This window comes from Podarcis vaucheri (genome assembly GCF_965113315.1).
Source record: "Podarcis vaucheri genome assembly, chromosome: 8".
NCBI lineage: Eukaryota > Metazoa > Chordata > Lepidosauria > Squamata > Lacertidae > Podarcis > Podarcis vaucheri.
This window is the reverse complement of record NC_138766.1, coordinates 83,306,615-83,328,558: the sequence shown is the minus strand read 5'-3', so window position 1 is coordinate 83,328,558 and position 21,944 is coordinate 83,306,615. Positions and strand designations below refer to the sequence as shown.

The following is a 21,944-nucleotide window of genomic DNA, read 5'->3' as shown; positions in this document are numbered from 1 at the left end:
TGCTTGGCAGGGGGTTGGACTCGATGGCCCTTGTGGTCTCTTCCAACTCTATGATTCTATGATTCTATGATTCTATGACCTTGCAGAGAAATCATTTGGTCAGTTTGGGAGTCAAAATGGTTTCAGGGCTGTTTTCCTGTGCTGCTTCAGACATGTGGTTTATATATTTATGTACTTGTTTGCTTGGTACATTTATGAACATTTATTATATCTATAAGACCTTAATTTTTTCATTTCACCTCCATAACCGCACCGGAGCATGGACTTTGAATACAGAATGTACTGGGTTCAGTCCCTGGCATGTCCAGTTAGGGCTGGAAAAGCTGCAGAGCTGCTGCCTGTCCGTGTAGACAGTACTGAGCTAGATGGACCTATGGGATGACTTGGTTTAAGATACCGCATTTTTTGCGTCCCACGGATTCATTGAAAAAAATTCTGGTAACCTTATATTAAAGGCCCCAGGCAGTTCCATGAAGGACTCTACAATTCTTGTGCATGAGTGTTTCATTGACAGCCACACTCCATCATGGGTTTTGTGGTCTTCAATTCCTCACGAGGCTGTGTTTGTGAGGCTCTCAGCTGTGAGAGGGGCAGGGGAGTGAGGATTGCAGGGGGATGTGAACAGATAAGCCTCCCCTTCCTACACATTGCCTTCCCAGAAAGAATTGGGTTCCCTTCTGCTTGTGATTATTTCAGGAAAAGCAAGGCATGAAGCTGCCTGCTACATAATTAAGGCAATTTCTCGTTCTGCCCTCACTTTTCTACGTTCAGAAAAGTGAGAGAGGGAGGAAAGCACAGCTTTAGCTTCTCCCAGACATTCACACCTGATGCCTGAACCCCATCCTCATTTCCATGCGACAGCCTTGCCGGCAACTGACAAAAGAACTGCATTTTTTGACAGTAATAGGAGTAAAAGATTGACACCTCAAACCATCCGTGGTATTGCTTTCCTATTTGTGGATCCATAATAAGCACACCCTCTTTCATTTCTGATGAATCCGTTTTCCAGCTGATGAGATATTCCCAGCACCACTAAGGAATTATCTTGTCTAGATATGAGATGACTCGGGTAAGGGTCTCTATTTCTCAAGGCTATTTTTACTTTCGTTATTTGAAGAAATGAAAGGATATTGTGTAAGGATCTGTTTATATACCCAGCAGAAATGGCAAAGCTTTTTTTCCCCTTCCCCTGAACTGCAGCACTTCTGTCAGCACGATATGCTCACAAGGACTGGAGAGAGTCAGGGGGAAGAAGAGGGTATTCCAGGCTTGAAAAGACCCCTAGCAGAGAAAATCCCTGAGTGTAGAAAGCTAGTCTACCAGGGAGAAACCCAAGTTGAGCCCTTTTCCCTGACATGCTAGATTTCTAATAGCAGGAAGTTTCGGGCAAGGGAAGCAGTCAAAATGAGAGCTCCCCACCTTGACTGGACCTAACGGTCAGGGGACCCTTTACCTTTATCAGATTTTCTTTCAGTGAATCCAGGGACACTTTAGTTAATTAGGGTAATTAATTAATCACTACACATTCGGATGTTGATGCTGCAGCGATGGCGGTGGCAGAAGGGCCACCGCTGCCTTGACTTCAACCACCACATTTCCCCTTCCTCCAAGGCTTCTATCTCCTTTCTCCATGAGCCTGGGCTGCCTCTAAGTTGTTGGTTCTTTGGTGGTGGGGGGGAAGCAATGTGCGGTGGGTCAGGCATGGGGAAGGTGGAGAAGGAAGGCCAAGAGCAGCGGCAGTGATGAGGCTCGGGCAGCGCGATGCCTCCCTTTCCATCGGAGCAGCCCTGAAATATACTCGGAGTCGAGTGTGGATTTCATGCTCTTTATTCAGCTCAGAGTAGTGAGGAATGGAAGTTCCCCTGAAATGTCTGCTTTATATACATTATTTACACAATAAGCCCCACGTGATTGGCTAATTCTGGGATTCTCCTGTAAGCCAATCAGACTGTGGATTCACTTCCACCTGGAGTTGGATTGGGTGGCTCCTGCGGACCATCCGACTGCTGCATTCTGAATCCTATTGTTCTAGGACCAATCAGACTGCTGCATTTTGGATCCTATTGTTCTAGGACCAATCAGACTGCTGTATTCTGAATCCTATTGTTCTAGGACCAATCAGACCACTGCATTTTGGATCCTATTGTTCTAGGACCAATCAGACTGCTGCATTCTGAGTCCTATTGTTCTAGGACCAATCAGACTGCTGCATTCTGAATCCTATTGTTCTAGGACCAATCAGACCGCTGCCTTTTGAATCCTATTCAACTCAGTACATATCAAGCCCCAATCCCATTCCTACTTGTGTGCAAGCAGGAGGGGGCAGTGATCCCTCAGTTGGGAAGCGAGGCTTCACACTGCCTTTCGGAGGGAAGGTGGAGGCAGACCAGAAACTGCATCTTAGACCCCCTGCACCACCATCATATGGGGACTTCCAAGCAGCTCCTGAAGCCAGCCAGAGCCAACTGCTCCAGGCTGCTGAGACTGCCGCTGCTGTGTTTCCTGGGGACATTAGATGAAATCCGGGGACATTCTGGGGATGGAATTTGTCTGGGGACTTATTCACAAATCTGGGGACTGTCCCCAGGAAACGGGGACGTCTGGTGTTAAATAGTGGGTGAACATATCAGACGACACAGCGATTCTTCAAACAGCTCTTGTTTATTCACAGGCCAGAACTGAACTGAACTGAAGGGTTCAGCCAGCCTGCTTATATAGAGCTCCACTACCACACAACTGTAACAATTTTCTGTAACTATCCAATCACTGAACGTCACTTTCAATCCCTTATTTGCATATGTGGACCTAAGTGAAAACTATTTACAGTATCCCCCTGCTGGCCCAGGGTGAGAACTTCAGTACATAACATCTGGTAACCCTACTTTAATATTGATAGGACATTTGATGCCAACCACTTAGAGGTTTTGAGGTTTCTCCCCTAAAGCTTCTATGCCTACCTAGTGCAGGAACAGGGCTGGATTTAGGTTTAATGAGGCCCTAAGCTACTGAAGGTAATGGGACGCTTTATATGTCCAGCTGTCCTTTGTCAACAACAAATTGTTGCTGTTTTTCTGTTGAATATATGCTATATGGTAATTTATGGACCTCATAGGTATCTCAGGCCATTTGCCCATGTTGCCATGCAACCAGTCCATGCAGAATATAGGCACCATATATATAAAAATGAGCAAACCAGTGATATTTTAGGGAGCAGGCTAGCAGGCGGGGGCCATTACTTACATCACAGGAGCCTATACAACACAAAACACTGTTGCTGTATGTAGGTTTTATTTTATTTGTTTTTTATCTTATATTTTGGAAATGTACATCCAGGTTTTTTCCTTTAATTTTTTGGGGGGACCCCCCCCCAAGAGAATGGGGCCGTAAGCTATAGCTTGTTTCGCTTATATGTAAATCCAGCACTGTGCAGGAATCTCTGTTCTCGCCACAGTGGGAGAATGAATAGATCAGCCTCCTCTCCCAGCACGCTGCCTTCCCAGTAAGAATTGGGCTCCCCTGCGTTTGCCATTTTGGTTTAGTTTTGTTGTTGTTTTGTTTTATTATGCATTTTGTGTTCTCATTTTGCATTTTTTATATTGCGGACTGCCCTGTGACCTTCGGATGAAGGGTGGGATACGAATTTAATAACTAGTAATAGCAATAATGCAAGATAAGTAGCTTCACACTATGCAGTTAAGCAGAAGAGTTGGTTTGGCCCTGGCAGCCTTAGTTCAAGATAGATACTTTCACTGTGATAAAGGTTAACCTTTTCCCTGCACGTGGACCCTACAAAATGGGTCTTTTATTTCATTTCTTTGTATTTGTTTTTTTATTATTGGTTTTAATTCATTTTGTAACATCACACATTAGACCAAACAAAAAAGACATACATAACACATTCACATCAAAAAGAATCTCTTAACATAGGACAACAACAGATTGACTACATTAACTACAAAACACACAACACTGACTGACTTCCCTTCATCTTGGTTTCGGAATGTGTTATAAGGTTTTTCTATCTGCAGTTTCTTCTCCTCAGACAATTCTTTACATCACAAGTGTTATATCGCACCTACTGTAATTTTTAGATTTTTTACCTCTGTTTCCATGTATGCCACAAATTTATTCCAATCTTTATTAAACTTTGTGTCTTTTTGATTTCTTATTTTCTGTGTCATTTTTGCCAATTCTAAATAATCAAATAGTTTGGATTGCCACTCATTTATAGTTGGGATTTTTGGTGTCTTCCAATTCTGCGCTATTAGGGTTCTGGCAGCCACTGTCACGTACTGAAAAAGTGTTTGATCTTCCTTTTTGATTTCCTCTCCAGTTATCCCCAGCAAAAAGGCTTCGGGGTTTTTTATAAAGGTATATTTGAAGATTTTTTTTAGTTCATTGTAAATAGATTCCCAGAATTTCCTGATAGGTTCACACAACCACCACATATGATAAAAATCACCCTCCTTGATCTTGCACTTCCAACATGATTTATCACCAGTTTTATATATTTTATCCAGTTTTACGGGCGTTACGTACCACCTGTACATCATTTTATACATATTTTCCCTGAGTGTTGTACATGCCGAGAATCTCATACCTTTATTCCATAATGCCTGCCATTTGTCAAACTCTATATTATACCCGAAGTCCATTGCCCATCTCACCATTACCTCCTTTACTTCTTCATCCTTGGTGTCCCATTCAAGCAACAGGCTATACATTTTCGATAGGAGTTTTGTTTTGCTTTCTAGTATTTCAATCTGGAATCTAGATTTTTTCTCACTTATCCCATTTTTTTTATCCTCGGTCCAAATGGAATTAATTTGGTGAAATTGGATCCAACCTGTCAATTTGTTCTTTATTTCTTCATATGGCCTAATCCTCCAACCGGTCTCTGTTTTTACTAGTAAATCTTCGTAGGTCCATCTTTCTCCTTCAATGTTTTTTTTTTTTATTGTCAGGATATCAACCAATATCAAGATAGATACTTTCACTGTGATAAAGGTTAACCTTTTCCCTGCACGTGGACCCTACAAAATGGGTCTTTTATTTCATTTCTTTGTATTTGAACCTTTGCGATTCCTACTCTTTCTTTTTTCCCCCCACCTTTTTTCTAGCACAGACTTTTTGGGGACAAAGGAAGCCTCCTTGCTCCTCATGACCATGTTTCTGCTTGCTGTATTTTACCACGGCCAACAGGTAAGGCAAAGGGTTATTATTTATTTCACATTCTCCCCAAAAGTGGAAAATATCCACAGTGGCTCCTTAGCAATTACCTTCCAACTAATGGCTGCCATTTGGAGCAAATAATGAAATATCAACCGGGAGAATTTTATGACCTTCAATAATTGGATGTCTAATTAACCTTAAAGAAAGACCGATTAGGGAGAAAAAGTATCCTTCTCTATGCAGTTTTGTTCTCTCTCTCTCTTTCTCTCTCTCTAATCTAGGTCAGGGGTCAACAAACTTACCACGTCTCGGGCCGGTGTCTCCAGTGCCGATCATGCAGCGGGCCAGAGGGTGGGGGAGTGTGTGCCCATTCACGTGTGTACACGCTATTTCTGGCGCACTTCCAGGTCAGAGGAGCACCAGAAATAGCTTGTGCGCATGTGCACGGGCCTCGTCCAACCCGGATGTGGGTAGCCGCGCAGCGCCTGGGGTCACCGTGGGCCGGATAAACGAGTCCTGATCTAGGTTCTCAGTTCTTCATCTGTCTTTCCCAGCATTGCAACACATTCCAAATGAATCAAATGCCAAAGCAGAGGTGGATATAAATGGTCTTTATTGTGAGACACAATTGGGGGGGGGGGTTATCTGTGCCCCAGATGTTGAGTTCAGCAGAGACAGGGTAATTTATCCCAGTGGTGTCTGTGATTGCATCACTTTGTTAAGGCAGGGGTGTGGTGCCCACAACCCACACACACTGCCTCTTTGGTCATGAAGTTGTGATGCTAGTTGCTTTCCTCTCCCTTGAAAAGTGCATAGAGGTGAAGGAGGAAGTTAGAAGACTGACACTCTTTCCCACTTCCTGTTTCAGATCTATGTGCTTGCCAAGACTCAGATGAATTCTATTTAAATCTAGCAGATCCCTTGGAAGTGTCTGCATGTGTGCACACGCTTTCTCTCTCCCTCTTTTCCCTTGGAAGGGTTGATCTTGCAGAGAAAAGAGAGAAGTGACCAGAGAGTTGTTGTTGTTTAGTCGTGTCTGACTCTTTGTGACCCCATGGACCAGAGCACGCCAGGCACTCCTGTCTTCCACTGCCCCCTGCAGCTTTGTCAAACTCATGCTGGTAGCTTCGAGAACAGTGTCCAACCATCTCGTCCTCTGTCGTCCCCTTCTCCTTGTGCCCTCCATCTTTCCCAACATCAGGGTCTTTTCCAGGGAGTCTTCTCTTCTCCTGAGGTGGCCAAAGTATTGGAGCCTCAGCTTCAGGATCTGTCCTTCCAGAGAGTGGCATCCAAATGTCAAAAATCCAAAAGTGCCCAGGAGCCTAAAAGAATTAGCAGCCCCTGCGCTAATGGATGGTGACCATTCCCTCTTGTGGGAAAGGATGAACCACTAGGCTTAAGGACAATTAGGAAGATAGTCTTCTTGATACTTTCCCCTCTAGCTGTTTTTTCTGTTCTAAATCACATGCATGTTCTTGTTGTTGAGCTGACATATGGCAGCCCTAAAGCAGCTGGGGGGCAGGACTCCTAGATCATCATGCCAAGTTCAGATAATGCTGGACTGCAAGACCAATCAGCCCCAGCCATGATCAAGGATGATGAGAGTTGTAGTCCAACAACATCTGGAAGGTAGCATGTTGAAGAGGACTGTGCTACGCAATCATCCATCCAGGCATTTTTCAGTCTCAAGACTGCTCTGAGCTTCAGGTGCTGAGCTGTGCCTTGTGCCTACAAACCATTCTGTGATCCAGAAAGTGTTCTCGGGGAAAGTGAAGGTTAGCAATTCTTGGGACAGTAATCCACAGTGCCATAGGGTTTCCACCCTATACAATCCTGTACAATAGGATTGTCCTGTATTTCAATGTAAAATGCTACGTCCTGTATTGATACAGTTTTGTCCTGTACAGTGGTACCTCAGGTTACAGATGCTTCAGGTTACAGACACTTCAGGTTACAGACTCCGCTAACCCAGAAATAATACCTCGGGTTAAGAACCTGGCTTCAGGATGAGAAGAGAAATTGTGTGGTGGCAGCAGGAGGCCCCATTAGCTAAAGTGGTACCTCAGGTTAAGAACAGTTTCAGGTTAAGAACGGACCTGCAGAATGAATTAAGTTCTTAACCCAAGGTACCACTGTATTTCAGGTCTCTCTCTCTCTCTCTTTCTGTGCCAAGTTAGGGGTCATCTCCAAATGCATGTCTTTGAAAGGTGTGTGAAAGGTCATATATTTAAGCTCTGGGTAGCCAAACACAGAGAGATTTACAAACTCATGTGTATGTGTGCGCGTGACAAATTCCAGAAGGACCATTCAGATAGGCTGCAGTAGATTGTAATGGATTGCTTTGAAGTCACTTCAGCGCCAGATTTTTTGGGGGGGAGGGATGTCTCCCAGCCAATGCCCCCTGTCCTGTATTTTGCTAGAATAAAGGAGGCAACCCTCACCGATGGGGATTAACAGCAAACAAGCATCAAACACTTCCCATTCTTGAGCTATAGTCCACCAGCAATTCTTTATGAAGAGTTCGCTTTTCCTCTCCTTTTTGTTCAAGGCCCAATCCGAACGCTAAGCAGGCATGCCTTTAACTTAATTTGTCTCGGGAAAACCTGAAATGACCAAGGCTGTTTGCTCCTAATAAGGTTTCTCCTAGATACATATCTCACATAGTCAATATGTCTGGAGGATGAGTTCTGCTAAGCCCCAAATTTGAAATAACAATAATAAAAAAGGAGTTCCATTAGCCGTCTTTGGCATTAGTATAAATCAGATGCTTTTGGAGCAGAGACTTGACGCAACATAAAAGCAATGATTTCTGGAGCTGAATACAATATGCCCTTACAATAATTTCATTGCGCTCTGGCTTTCAGAGTTACGTTAAAACAGCATTAAAAGAAAAGGCAGCCCATCAATCTGCTATGAGTATTTGTTCCGTGCAAAAAAATAAAAATAAAAGGAAAGCAAGTAAACTTCAGTTTAAACAAGGGCAGAGCAGGTGTGTTTTCTTTTTTTAAGTTATCTTTGCTGCATTTTTTAAAAAAAAATACATAGAAAGCATGAATTTAACATTACATCCAAAAATAAAAATAAAAATTACAGAAAAAGTAAAAATATAAAAAAGAAAAAGAAAAAGGGGGTGATAAATAAATAAATAAAAAAGGAAAAAGAATCAGTCCAGTACACAAAATTGTTCAAAGGGTACAAACAATAGTTTGAATATTCTATCAGCCAGGTTCTCAGAAATAATTTGTAATCCTTCTTTCCTTCCTTTCTTTACAGTCACTTTCTTCTGTCCCGGAAAACTAGTTTGAATCCCTGCTATATTAGTTGACTTCCCTCTATCTCTTTGCAGCTTCAGTACAGTCATACCTCATGTTACGTTTGCTTCAGGTTGAGCGTTTTCAGGTTGCATCCCGCAGGGACCCGGAAGTACCGGAAAGGGTTACTTCCGGGTTTCGCTGCTCGCGCAGGCGCAGATGCTCAAAGTGACGCACACGCATGCGCAGAAGTGGCAAATTGCGACCCGCGCACATGCAGATAGATAGATAGATAGATAGATAGATAGATAGATAGATAGATTCTTTATTGTCATTACACTAGTGCAACATTGCACAAGTGCAACGAAATTGGATGCCAACCCTTAAAAACAACAAAAGCAAAACAACAGCAACAACCAAACAAACCACCTTCCAACCACACCCACACCCATCAAACTCCCAGGTCTCACTATCGAGTTACAGCATTCAAAAAGGCCACAGCTCTTGGATAGAAACTGTTTTTCAGTCTATTTGTCCTAGACTTGATGTTTCTATACCTCCTGCCAGAAGGCAGTAGTGCAAACAGACTGTATCCCGGGTGAGATGGATCCTGCAGGATGTTGTTTGCTTTCCTAAGGCAACGGGAACCGTACAGTTCTTCCAAAGGTGGGAGAGGGTGACCAATAATCCTTTGGGCTGTGGTTATGACCTTCTGGAGCACCTTCCTCTCCCTAGCTGTACAACTGGAGAACCAAGCACAAATACAGTATGTAAGTATGCTCTCTATGGAGCCTCGGTAGAAGGACACCAGCAGTCTCTCACTCAGATTGTTCTTTTTTAAAAGTCTGAGGAAATAAATTCTCTGCTGGGCCTTCTTCACCAGAGCAGTGGTATTTGCGCTCCAAGTCATGCCCTGATCCATAGTCACTCCCAAAAACCTGAATTCCGCCACCCTCTCCACCCGTTCCCCGTTGATATACAAGGGCTGAATGTCCGCCTTTTTTTCCTGTAATCCACCACCAATTCCTTGGTCTTAGCCGTATTGAGAGCCAGATTGTTCTCTCCACACCAAACACAGAGCCGCTCCACCTCGTCCCGATAGGCGGACTCATCCCCTCCTGAAATGAGCCCCACCACCGTAGTATCATCAGCAAACTTGATGATTTTGTTGCTGGAGTAGATGGCTGTACAGTCATACGTATAGAGAGCATAGAGCAGGGGACTCAACACGCAACCCTGTGGTGAGCCGGTGTTAAGGCTAAGGGCTGTGGACACATGTGACCCTACTCTAACCCTCTGAGAACGTTCTGACAAAAAATCTAAAACCCAGAGACAGGTGGAGTTAGGGAGTCCAATCGTCTCTAGCTTGGACACCAGTCTATGGGGGAGGATAGTGTTAAAAGCAGAGCTAAAATCCACAAACAGCAGCCTCACATAATTCCCCGGCCGCTCCAGATGGGACAGAGCAGCATGCATGCGCAGAAGTGGCAAATTGCGACCCGCGCACATGCAGACAGGCAGACTTGGGTTGCGTTCTGCTCATGTTGCAAACAGGGCTCCAGAACAGATCCTGTCCGCAACCAGAGGTACCGCTGTACTTAAGTGACAAATATTCTGTATTCATTTATTAACATCAGGTTTTTACCCATTATATCTGTGAGATTAATCTAAGCACAACCAAGTATTGTTTTTGGAACCATATTTTGTCAGGCAGTTTTTAAAGCAATCCCATTCCTTTTTTTTAACCTTGTCCCCTGAGTGGTCTGAGCACGTGTATTTTCAAAGCTGGTATGGAATGTTCAGATATAACACTGGTTATTATACATGCATGTTGTACAGGATCCCCAATCCTGATTTGGCAGGTACCCACATAAATGCGGCCTCTCTGCATAAGTGAGGCATCATCAATAGGAGTATAGCATCTAGATCAAGGGAAGTAATAGTGCCACTGTATTCTGCTCTGGTCAGACCTCACCTGGAGTACTGTGTCCAGTTCTGGGCACCACAGTTCAAGAAGGACACTGACAAACTGGAACGTGTCCAGAGGAGGGCAACCAAAATGGTCAAAGGCCTGGAAACGATGCCTTATGAGGAACGGCTAAGGGAGCTGGGCATGTTTAGCCTGGAGAAGAGGAGGTTAAGGGGTGATATGATAGCCATGTTCAAATATATAAAAGGATGTCACATAGAGGAGGGAGAAAGGTTGTTTTCTGCTGCTCCAGAGAAGCGGACACGGAGCAATGGATCCAAACTGCAAGAAAGAAGATTCCACCTAAACATTAGGAAGAACTTCCTGACAGTAAGAGCTGTTTGACAGTGGAATTTGCTGCCAAGGAGTGTGGTGGAGTCTCCTACTTTGGAGGTCTTTAAGCAGAGGCTTGACAACCATATGTCAGGAGTGCTCTGATGGTGTTTCCTGCTTGGCAGGGGGTTGGACTCGATGGCCCTTGTGGTCTCTTCCAACTCTATGATTCTATGATTCTATGATCACCTAAGAAGAGGATCCGCTGGACCAGGTGAATGACCCTTCTACTTCAGCATTCTGTTCTCACATTGGTCAACCAAATGCTTGTAGGACACCCATAGCCAGGACACGAGCATAAAAGCACTCTACTCTCCTGTAGTTTCCAGCAACTGATATTCAGACTGTGGAGGCAGAACAGAGCCATCATGGCTAGGAGCCATTGATAGCTTTGTCCACACACACACACAGAGAGAGAGAGAGAGAGAGAGAGAGAGAGAGAGAGGGAGAGAGAGAAAGGTTCCTTGGTTTAAGAACAGCTTAGTTTGTGAACAACTTGGATTAAGAACACTGCAAAAGTAGGTGTTTTGGTTTGTGAACTTTGCCTTGGAATGAGAACATGTTTCTCTTCCTGTCGAGTGTGTTCCATTTGTAAATTGAGTCCCTCACTGCTATGGAAAAGCACGCTTTGGTTTAAGAACTCTTTCGTTTAAGAACGGACTTCCGGAATGGATTAAGTTCGTAAACCAAAGTACCACTGTATATTTAATAAAAACAATTTTTAAAGCCCTATGTGTCGCACTGCACTCCCACTCCTCACTGTTTTTAATGAATAGAATGTACATGTTGTTGTTAATAATAATAATAATTTTTATTTATACCATGCCCTCCCCAACAAGAGCTGGGCTCAGGGCTGCTAACACCAGTAAAACGACAAAAAAATTTAAAAAAATTAAAATACAGGTTAAAATATAATTTAAAATGCAGCCTCATTTTAATAGTAGCCCATAGATCAAAGCCATAAGGGGGAGGGAAACATAAGGGTCAGACTGAGTCCAAACCAAAGGCCAGGTGGAACAGCTCTGTCTTGCAGGCCCTGCGGAAAGATGTCAAGTTTAATCAATTGTTCAACAGTTTAATCAATTGTTCTGTGCACACTTGTGTTCACAAAGATGGGGAAATGGGCCCAAATACTTTCATGTGGCAAGTGAGGGAGAAATATGTATTATTATTATTATTATTATTATTATTATTATTATTATTATTATTTTGTTGAAAGTTAAGAACATTGCTACCAGCAATATATCACAGCTTCTATAGCCCACATATAGTAGAGGTGTTGAAATGAGAGTCGTCAGGGATCTGTAGTTAAAAGCAGAAGTTGGCAAATGTGTCCTCTTTTTTGCTCTTCAAAATATGGCATCCCTACCTCACAGGTCTGTTGTGAGGATGAAATGCGGAAGGGAAGGCCCATCTCCAAGTGAGACTGGCATCTGATTCACAGTGCCTGACTTACGTGCCTTGGCTCACGTAATCAAAACCCTAAGTGGCTTAACATTTAATTCATTTCCCTTTCCTCTCCTCACCTCTACAGCTTGAATACACAGCCAGGTTGGACTTCCTGTGGCGTGGCCAAGCCAAAGAAGAAATCAACGAGATGAAGGAGTTAAGAGAACACAACGAAAACATGCTGCGCAATATCCTTCCAAGCCACGTTGCCCGTCACTTCTTGGAAAAGGACCGAGATAATGAAGTATGTAATATTTTGGCTCTGGTTTCACCTAAGAATGGGCAGCATTTAAAAATCTTGTGCAGTTGGGTCTTCTCTTGTGATTGCCTTCACAGCTGGTGAAATTCATGCTGCTGAAGAGACAAGCTGCTGAAAAGGCTTGCCTCTTCAGCAAAATGGGGGAAGCAGTGGAAAGAAAACAGCAAGCAAAGCTCTGGCTTAACACACTGTTGTCTTCAGTGCATGGATGCATGTATGGGTCCCAGCCAAGAGTTCTAAAACCTTATTTATAATAACCACTGTTATGTACCGAGTTGAATAGGATCCAAAATGCAGCAGTCTGATTGGTCCTAGAACAATAGGATTCAGAATGCAGCAGTCTGATTGGTCCTAGAACAATGCAGCAGTATGATTGGTCTGCAGGAGCCACCCAATCCAGTTCCAGATGAAAGTGAATCCACAACCTGATTGGCCTACAGGAGAATCCCAGAATTAGCCAATCACGTGCAGCCCATTGTGTAAATAATGTATATAAAGCAGATACTTTGGAGGAACTTTCATTCCTCCTCACCACTATGAGCTGAATAAAGAGCATGAAATCCAATCTCCACTCCGGGTATATTTCAACCATGGAGCAAGAAAACCCAAATTCCAAGTCTGAAATGAACTGTGTTAGAGGTAAGGCACAATTTGTCGCCAATCCCTTACACTCTGCCACTCACCTGAACAGGCAGCTGCCGGTCTGCCGCCTGCTGCGATGAAACACCACTAAGGAGTTTATAATAAGGTCTAACAATTTTTAAAAATGTATGGGAGGCAATCCAGAGGGCAACAAAATATTACCTCAAGGACTGCCTCTTCCCATATGAACCTACCCGGACCCTGAGATCATCTTCTGAGGCCCTCCTTCATGTATCTTCTCCTTGAGAGGTCCAGAGGGTGGCAACATGAGAAAGGGCCTTTTCTGCAGTGGCTCCCCGTCTGTGGAATGCTGAGTATTGCAGCAAACAATTCTGCTGACACTGTGCATACAGAATCACAGAATTGTAGAGTTGGAAGGGACCACGAGGATCATCTAGTCCAACCCCCTGCAATGCAGAAATCTTTCACCCAAAGTGGGGCTCAAACCCATCACCCTGAAATTAAGAATCTTATGCTCCAGCAGCTGAGCTATCCCACTTACAGTTCTTTCAAAGGAACATCCAGCTTTGACCATGATGGGGGTGTTTTCCTAGTGTCAAGATTTAGTTTTGAAGATGATGATGATGATTGACGATTTTATTCAACTTATACACCGCCCTATCCCAGAGGTCTCAGGGCGGTTCACAACAAGACCACAACATATAAAATCAAACCAAAAGCAATAACCTAATAACCCCCCCCCCAAAAAAAAGGGTGTTGCATGTCAATAAGATCAACCAAAGGCCTGGTTAAAAAGGAACGGTTTTGCCTGGCACCTAAAGGTGTATGATGAAGGTGCCAGGTGAACTTCCCTGGGGAGAGCATTCCACAGACAGGGAGCCACTGCAGAGAAGGCCCTGTTCTCGTGTTGCCACTCTCTGGACTTCTCAAGGAGGAGACACACAAAGGGGGGCCTCAGAAGATGATCTTAGGGTACGGGTCGGTTCATCTGGGAAGAGGCGGTCCTTGGGGTGATATTTTGTTGCCCTCTGGATTGCCTCCCATATTTTTTTTTAATTGTTAGACCTTGTTATGAACTACCATAATAAACACCTCCACTGCAAACAATGGATTGGGGGGTGCAGTATTACTATTTTTATTGTAATAACAGCCACTGATTTCTCCTGACACCAAGATGAAAGGAGGTCCCAAATGCGGGAATTTTGGACCATTCTCCCCTTAAAATAAGTGAAATGAACCAGGGTGGTATAGTGGTAAGGGCAGGGGTCAGCAACCTTTTTCAGCCGCGGTCCGGTCCACCATCCCTCAGACCATGTGGTGGGCCGGACTATATTTTTAAGGGGGGGGGGAATGAACGAATTCCTATGCCCCACAAATAACCCAGAGATGCATTTTAAATAAAAGCACACATTCTACTCATGCAAAAACACCAGGAAGGCCCCACAAATAACCCAGAGATCCATTTTAAATAAAAGCACACATTCTACTCATGTAGAAACACGCTGGTTCCCGGACCATCCACGGACCGGATTGAGAAGGCGATAGGGTCAGATCCGGCCCACAGGCCTTAGGTTGCCTACCCCTGGGTTAGGGTATCGGACCACAACCCGGGAGACTTGGGTTCAAATCCTCACTCAGCCATGAAGCTAATTTGGTCCAGTCACTGTATCTCAGCCTGCTGTGAGAACCATCCGGTGAGATGGATAGCCATCGTTTCCTTGAGGAAACATGGGGTATCAATGGAATATTAAATAAGGAATAAAATAAAATGACCCCTGCCTTATTTTCATCGCTTGCAAATTGAGGGTCATGCGCAGGGCAAAAATGTAACCAGGTGACCCAAGAACATTCAACCCATCGTTTGTTTTGAACTATGGTTTAATGCGACTTGGGAACCAGGCCAATGTTATGCTAAGCTACATCTGTTCTCGCTGTGTGGAGAGCACTCTCTGCATAGTTTGCCATTTATGCCTGTTATTTTCAGACTGTCTCTGATCTCTCAACATAATAATCCCTTTCCTCTCTCTCTCAGCCTCTTTCATTATCATGCCTGCTGAAGATTTGCAAATCAGTTCACTGGCTTGTTTGTGCTTTAATGCAGAAAATGCTCATCTACGTAATATGTGAGCTTCACTGCTCTCCAGGAAAGGGGAATGGAAGAGTGAACACTTTTTCATGCATAATCCCTAAGCTATTATTATTATTATTATTATTATTATTATTATTATTATACCCCGCCCACCAACAATTTTGCACATCAAATAGCTTCCCTGCCACTGCAAGGCAAGTGGCTCACACATGCAGGCTCTTGCTTGTATCAAGTGCGGTTCGAATCCCCGCGGCGGGGTGAGCTCCCATCACTCGGTCCCTGCTCCTGCCCACCTAGCAGTTCGAAAGCACATCAAAGTGCAAGTAGATAAACAGGTACCGCTCCAGCGGGAAGGTAAACAGCATTTCCATGCGATGCTCTGGTTCGCCAGAAGCGGCTTAGTCATGCTGGCCACATGACCCGGAAGCTGTATGCCGGCTCCCTCGGCCAATAAAGCGAGATGAGCGCCGCAACCCCAGAGTTGGTCACGACTGGACCTAATGGTCAGGGGTCCCTTTACCTTTTACATACATTAAACCTTGCAGCCCTTTCATGGCAGCCAAAGCCAGTTGCCAGAGGCCAGCCCTGCATCCTAGGGCTAGATCTAAACAACTATAAGAAATGTTCTGAATACGCTCTGCAAAAAAAAAAAAAGTTGTAAAGCTCGCAATTGAAAATATTGTTGAGTTGTGATTTCAGCGCCATCTGGCATCACAGTGTTATGACGCATTTATAACGCTGTATTTTGACTAACGTGGCTGAGTCCTTCATCTACCATTGAATATCACAGAATCATAAAACCGTAGAGTTGGAAGGGACCGTAAGGGATATCGAGTCCGACCCCCTGCAATGCAGGAATTCCAACTAAACAGCATCCAGATGTCAAGGAAGTAAACAACTGGCTTTTAGAAGACATCTGAAGGCAGCCCTGTTTAGGGAAGTTTTTAATGTTTGTTTTATTGTGTTTTTAATATTCTGTTGGGAGCAACCCAGAGTGTCTGGGGAAACCCAGCCAGATGGGTGGGGTATAAATATTATTATTATTATTATTATTATTATTATTATTATTATTATTAATCTACCTCTAGGGTTAATTGATGAGCAAGTAACAAACACCTGTCCTTCCTCTTGCTCACAAGATGCACAAAATTCTATGATGTGTTAACTGCGGGCAATGAAACTCGCTGCCCGCTCCCTTTATTCTGCTACCTGCAATATGTCACTGAGGTTCATTTTTCTCCCTTTTGCTCTTCCCCTATCCCTAGGAACTGTATTCTCAGTCCTACGACGCTGTCGGCGTCATGTTTGCTTCCATCCCGGGCTTTGCCGACTTCTATTCCCAGACCGAAATGAACAACCAGGGAGTGGAATGTCTGCGTCTGCTGAACGAAATCATTGCAGACTTCGATGAGGTAATTTCGCAGCCCTTGGTGGCGTTTTTGGGCAGGTGTGTGTGTGTGTGTGCAGTGGAATGAAATTTAAGAAAACAGGCGGTCAGGGTCGGGAGGCCTGGCATTTGCACCAGCTCAGTCATTACATTAGTTTAACCTCCATGCAGTGATTTCGGCTGCTTTTATTTCAATCTATATGGTAATGTGCTGAGGGGGTTTTGGGAGGTGGGGGTTGATAATGAGTTATCGGGCAATGATTGGCCGAGCTGCCCTGGTGGCACAGAAGGCGGGTGAAAGATTTCCTTACTCCGATTGGCTCAGCTGCTCTCCTCTGAAAGGACTCTCATTGCAATTGGCTCAGTGGCATGCGTCCTACAGAACAGACAGAAGGGCAGAGGAAAGAAAAAGTCGAGGGCTTTGGAAAGAAGGCAGCAGCCCAAGAAAGCAGAACAGCAAGGGAAGCTGGGATGTTTGGGAAGCAAAGGTTGGAAAAGAAGCCGTAAGAGAAGGATATGTGAGAGGCAGAGCCGGAAGAAAAAATGTGCAAGCAGGAGACCCAAAGTGGAGGAACTCTGAATATTAATTTGAAATAAAATTGTAGAGATGGGATCCCCCAAATGTCCTCTAAACCAACCCCCTGCAGTACAGAAATCACAACTAAAGAATCCCTGACACACAGCCTAACCTTTGGCTGCCAGACTCCAGTGATGTAAATATATACAGTGGTACCTCCAGTTGTGGATGGGATCCGTTCCAGAGCTCCGGTCAAATCCCGAGGTTTCCGCAACCAGGGGACCACTTCTGCACATGTGTGCGGTGTGGTAGAGCGCTTCTGTGTATGCGCGCACAGCAAAACACTTCCGGGTTTGCCACTTTCGCAACCTGAAGTTTACATTACCCGAGGGCAACATAAGCTGAGGTGCTACTGTATATACCTATATATATATAGTCGGGGGGGGGGGACGTATTTGGTCCCCTGCTAAGTTTGCCCTCTGATGAAGAAATGACCAGTCCATAATTTTCATGGTAGGTTTATTGTAGCTGTGAGAGACAGAATAACAACAGGAAAACCCTGACTTTTGTCTTCTGGGTTTCTGGGGTTTTTCCTGTTGTTATTCTGTCTCTCAAAGCTACAATAAATCTACCATGAAAATTATGGACTGGTCATTTCTTCGTCAGAGGGCAAACGGGCAAATTTAGCAGGGGATCAAATACTTCCCCCCTCACTGTATATAGCACCAAACACAACTGCTTATTCTGGTAACAATGAGGCAAGGGAGGTGACTCTTTGGCAAACCAAGGGCCGCATTCCCTTCCCAGCAACTCTGCAGGGGCCACGGATCAGTAGTGCAATTTCACCTTGTGCAATTGGCTAGTTTCCATACATGCCCCTCTCTGCCCTCCATCCAGGCTAGTAAGAAGCATCAGCAGTGCCATCTTTAGCAGTTGCAGCGCCAGGGTGCAAATATCCACTCTGCACCCCCAAATTACCATGGATAATGGGGGGGCAAAGCTGCACACTGCCAGCCATGGGAGGGGGTACGCAACTCTCCCCCATGCTGCTGCGGGAAAGGCTTGGGAGGGAAGCTGCATGCCCGCCAGCCATATGTTTGACGGGGAGCAGCTGGCAGGTGTGCAGGGAAAGGGGAGGCTGCCAGCAAAGCCGCGCAGCTCCCCCACTCACTGGGGCGCCCCTGGGAGGCCGGCGCCCTGTCGCAATGAACCACTGAGCCATATGGGAAAGGCGGCTCTGAGAATCAGAAGAGCACAAGGGTGCATTCTAGCCAGGGCAGAAGCAGGGCAGGGAGCGATGTGGCCCAGGGAGAGGGGGCCTCCCAGGGGCCAGATAGAGAGACCTAAGGGGCCGCATTTGCTTCTCAGGCTCCTCATTTCTGCAATACGTCTTCCCTGTGCTTGAAACGACACAGGTGTCCAGCGCTGGCATATGGCAGTGCTTCTCAAAATACAGTTTGTGTCTCGGAGTCCTGAGATAACACCTCTGCTAGGTCTCCGTTGTTGCATTTCACCGACTTTTTTTTTTGAGTTTCTCTCTCATTGGGCTCCCTCTCATGGATTCTGGGCTGCTGTGTGTCTTGGTTACATGTGCACAAATGTCAGGAAATGCAGATCAAAGGATGTATCCAGAGACAAGTGTGCCAGCTACTTGAAAGTGCAATTCCTTGGGTAAGCCAGGAAGCCATTTCAGACAGTAGAGATGGGATGGTTGTTCCAGTTTGTCTCTTCACACTCTGAAGCCTCTACCTGGGCATCCTTGCCAGCTTGCCATTTCAAGCTGAAGGAAATAATGTTCCCTGAAACTCTGACTCCCCCCCCCCTCATTTCAAGGTGACATTTTGAGCAATTGTACAAATCTGTATAGATCGACAAGCCGAGGGCATGACAGAGGTAGCCTTTAAGACGGGAACGTTCAATAGCTTGTGTTGTAATGCAGCTCAGAGACATTTCAAAGAGGTGTTCAGCTTTTCAAACACTGCCGGCAATCCTCTCCCACTGTGTCTATTGATATAAAAACTCAATTTTATGCCCAAGTTCTTACCCAGCTATCGGTGTATTTATTAATGGCTCTGTTTTTCGCGCTGCAGCTGGAGCAAAACAGCAGGCTTTCAAAACAAAGCAGGTCCCGTCATATCCAACAATATTAGTAATTATATTAAATAATCATGAAATGCCTTTTACATGTGCTTTAAGGTGAAATGCGAACATATAACAATAACAGCTAAAATAGTTTTTTTTAATAGTGCAAAGAACAACTGGAAATAGTGTTCATTTTGCATTGTTTTTAAATCTAAGACAAAAACAACTGCAATTGCTTCAGGAGGAGGTACAGGCGATGGCCTCCCCTCATATCTCAGTGGGGAGGCTGTTCCACAGAACAAGGTCAGTCACGTTGACGGGCCTACTCTGAGTTACTGTGATATTGGGGGGGGGGGGGACTTCAAGGCAAAAATCTCTTGCAGAACGCAGCTGCCTACTGGATATTTAAGGGGTAGGGTGACTTCTCAAGTTACCTGGTCCTGATCTGGCCCTTATTCCATTTGAGCACTCTTAACGGAGAAATCTGAGGGCTCCCTTGGACAAAAAAACATGGACACCAGCCAAGGAATACCAGAGCAAAACAGCAGCCAGTAGGCTTAGTCTTTATTGAAGACTGTCGCGACAGGACTCCCAGCTGCCACAAGGTGGGACAAGATGGAAGCCCCGAACAAGAGCCCCCAAACTTTTATTAGCTGTGAATCCCCATGTTACACCCCCCCCCCAAACTACATCACTAATACATCATGATTACATCATGAAAGGGGAGGTCTGGTGGCAGTAATCTGAGCATCCTAGACCCTGCCCTATGGTTCTCCTTGCCTTCCACCAAACACCCATCAAGTGTAACAAAAGAGATATTTACATTTCCCTGTTTCCCAGCCAAGTTAACCACACCCTTTTGTCTTCATCTGGGTTTGTTATTTCTGGAATGGCTACTTGTCTGGCACTCAGGTATCAGGATGCCAGGGATTATCACTCAGGCAGAGGGGCTACTGAGTAGCTGAGCTTACATGTCTATATGAATTTCTGAAGTTTTCCCAGTGAGCCAGTACATAGATACTTTGATCAGTGAATTGTTACATTTGGTATCCTGCAGCAAAGGCCCTTTGAATAGATAGGAAGAAACTGTGATGAAGTGTTTTGTGGGGACAAATCACAAAAGCGATTGTGCTGGTTTTGGTAGTGGGCTGCATGTGCATGATATCTGCTGGAGGGGCAACCCCTGCCCCAACCTATACATAAATTCCTGCAACAGCACATAAGCACAACACTGGCTAGGATTTTCCCAGGGTGCCAAGAAAGTCAGAAAGCATCAGCCTCATTGAGAAACTTAACCTTCTATTCTTGCACTGACCGCTTAATTTATAAAGGATCCAATTAGGGGCGACTCCCGACATCGTTAGGTATATATAACGATCAGTTTGGGAAGCAAGAGGAGGTGATGCAGTCCTTTGCCAGTTGTTAATCTGCTTTTGATTTGGAGACACAGTTGATTGACTTCCACCAGAAGCCTCTTTCAGCAGGCTTAAATGAAGGAAAGGAGCTGAGACAGTTCAATTAAGTGCCGCAGCTGTGACCTCGCACAGCGAATGAAGTGTCTGGCCTTATGTTCCTGAGCCAATAAGAACATAAGGATAGTATGGCGGGGTCAAGCCAGTGTTCCATTTAAGCCAGCATCCTCTTCCAGATGCCTACAGGGAACCAGCAACAACAACAACAATAATAATTTATTATTTATACCCTGCGCATCTGGCTGAGTTTCCCCAGCCACTCTGGACGGTTTCCAATCAAGTGTTTAAAACAACACAGCACTAAATATTAAAAACTTCCTTAAACAGGGCTGCCTTCAGATGTCTTTTAAAAAGAAGATAGCTGCTTATTTCTTTCACATCTGAAGGGAGGGCGTTCCACAGGGCGGGCACCACTACCGAGAAGGCCCTCTGTCTGGTTCCCTAGAACCTCACTTCTCGCAGGGAGGGAACCGCCAGAAGGCCCTCGGCGCTGGACCTCAGTGTCCGGGCAGAACGATGGGGGTGGAGACGCTCCTTCAGGTCTACTTGGCCGAGGCCGTTTAGGGCTTTAAAGGTCAGCACCAACACTTTGAATTGTGCTCGGAAACGTAATGGGAGCCAATGCAGATCTCTCAGGACCGGTGTTATGTGGTCCCGGCGGCCGCTCCCAGGAACCAGTCTAGCTGCTGAACAAGCCCCCCCCCTCCCCTCCTGCAGTTTCCAGCAACTTATATCCAGAACCATTTGCTGCTTCCAAAACAAATAGGAGATGGTTGTTGCACCCAGGTCCTGCTTGTGAACTTCCCATAGATATCTACCTGGCCACTGTGAGATAAGGATGCTCAACTAAGTGGAACTTTGGCCTGATCCAGCTGGGCTTATGTTTGCGCGGTGAGTTCCCACCCCCACCCCCACAGGTGGAAATAATGGTACATGACACAATTATTAAGGTTAATGGGCTAAAAAAAAAGGCCACAACTTTATTGGTTACAGGTGAGGAGCTGTATTGGCTTAGGCACTGGTCCTAACCGACTACAGTGGTACCTCGGGTTACATACACTTCAGGTTACAGACTCCGCTAACCCAGAAATAGTACCTTGGGTTAAGAACTTTGGTTCAGGATAAAAACAGAAATCGTGCTCTGGCGGCGCAGCAGCAGCAGAAGGCCCCATTAGCTAAAGTGGTACCTCAGGTTAAGAACAGTTTCAGGTTAAGAACAGACCTCCAGAACGAATTAAGTTCTTAACCCGAGGTACCAGTGCATATCCGACTTCAGCCCGTCCGCTCGAAGTCCGGGAAGGGTTAACCACCAGTAGGGGGAGTTCTGCTGATGCACGTCAACTAGGAACTCCCCCCGGGGT

General features: G+C 45.1%; 1 protein-coding gene across 2 annotated transcripts in view; it reads left to right on the top strand.

The window, feature by feature from the left end:
* The window catches only part of ADCY8 (adenylate cyclase 8), a 136,750-nt gene that overhangs the window by 104,017 nt on the left and 10,789 nt on the right, over window positions 1-21,944 (top strand). For both annotated transcript variants that reach the window (XM_082235493.1, XM_082235492.1), the window contains 3 exons: window positions 5,121-5,202; window positions 12,260-12,418; window positions 16,391-16,537. In XM_082235493.1, the coding sequence (XP_082091619.1) occupies window positions 5,121-5,202; window positions 12,260-12,418; window positions 16,391-16,537 (388 nt within the window). The remainder of the gene's footprint in view (window positions 1-5,120; window positions 5,203-12,259; window positions 12,419-16,390; window positions 16,538-21,944) is intronic.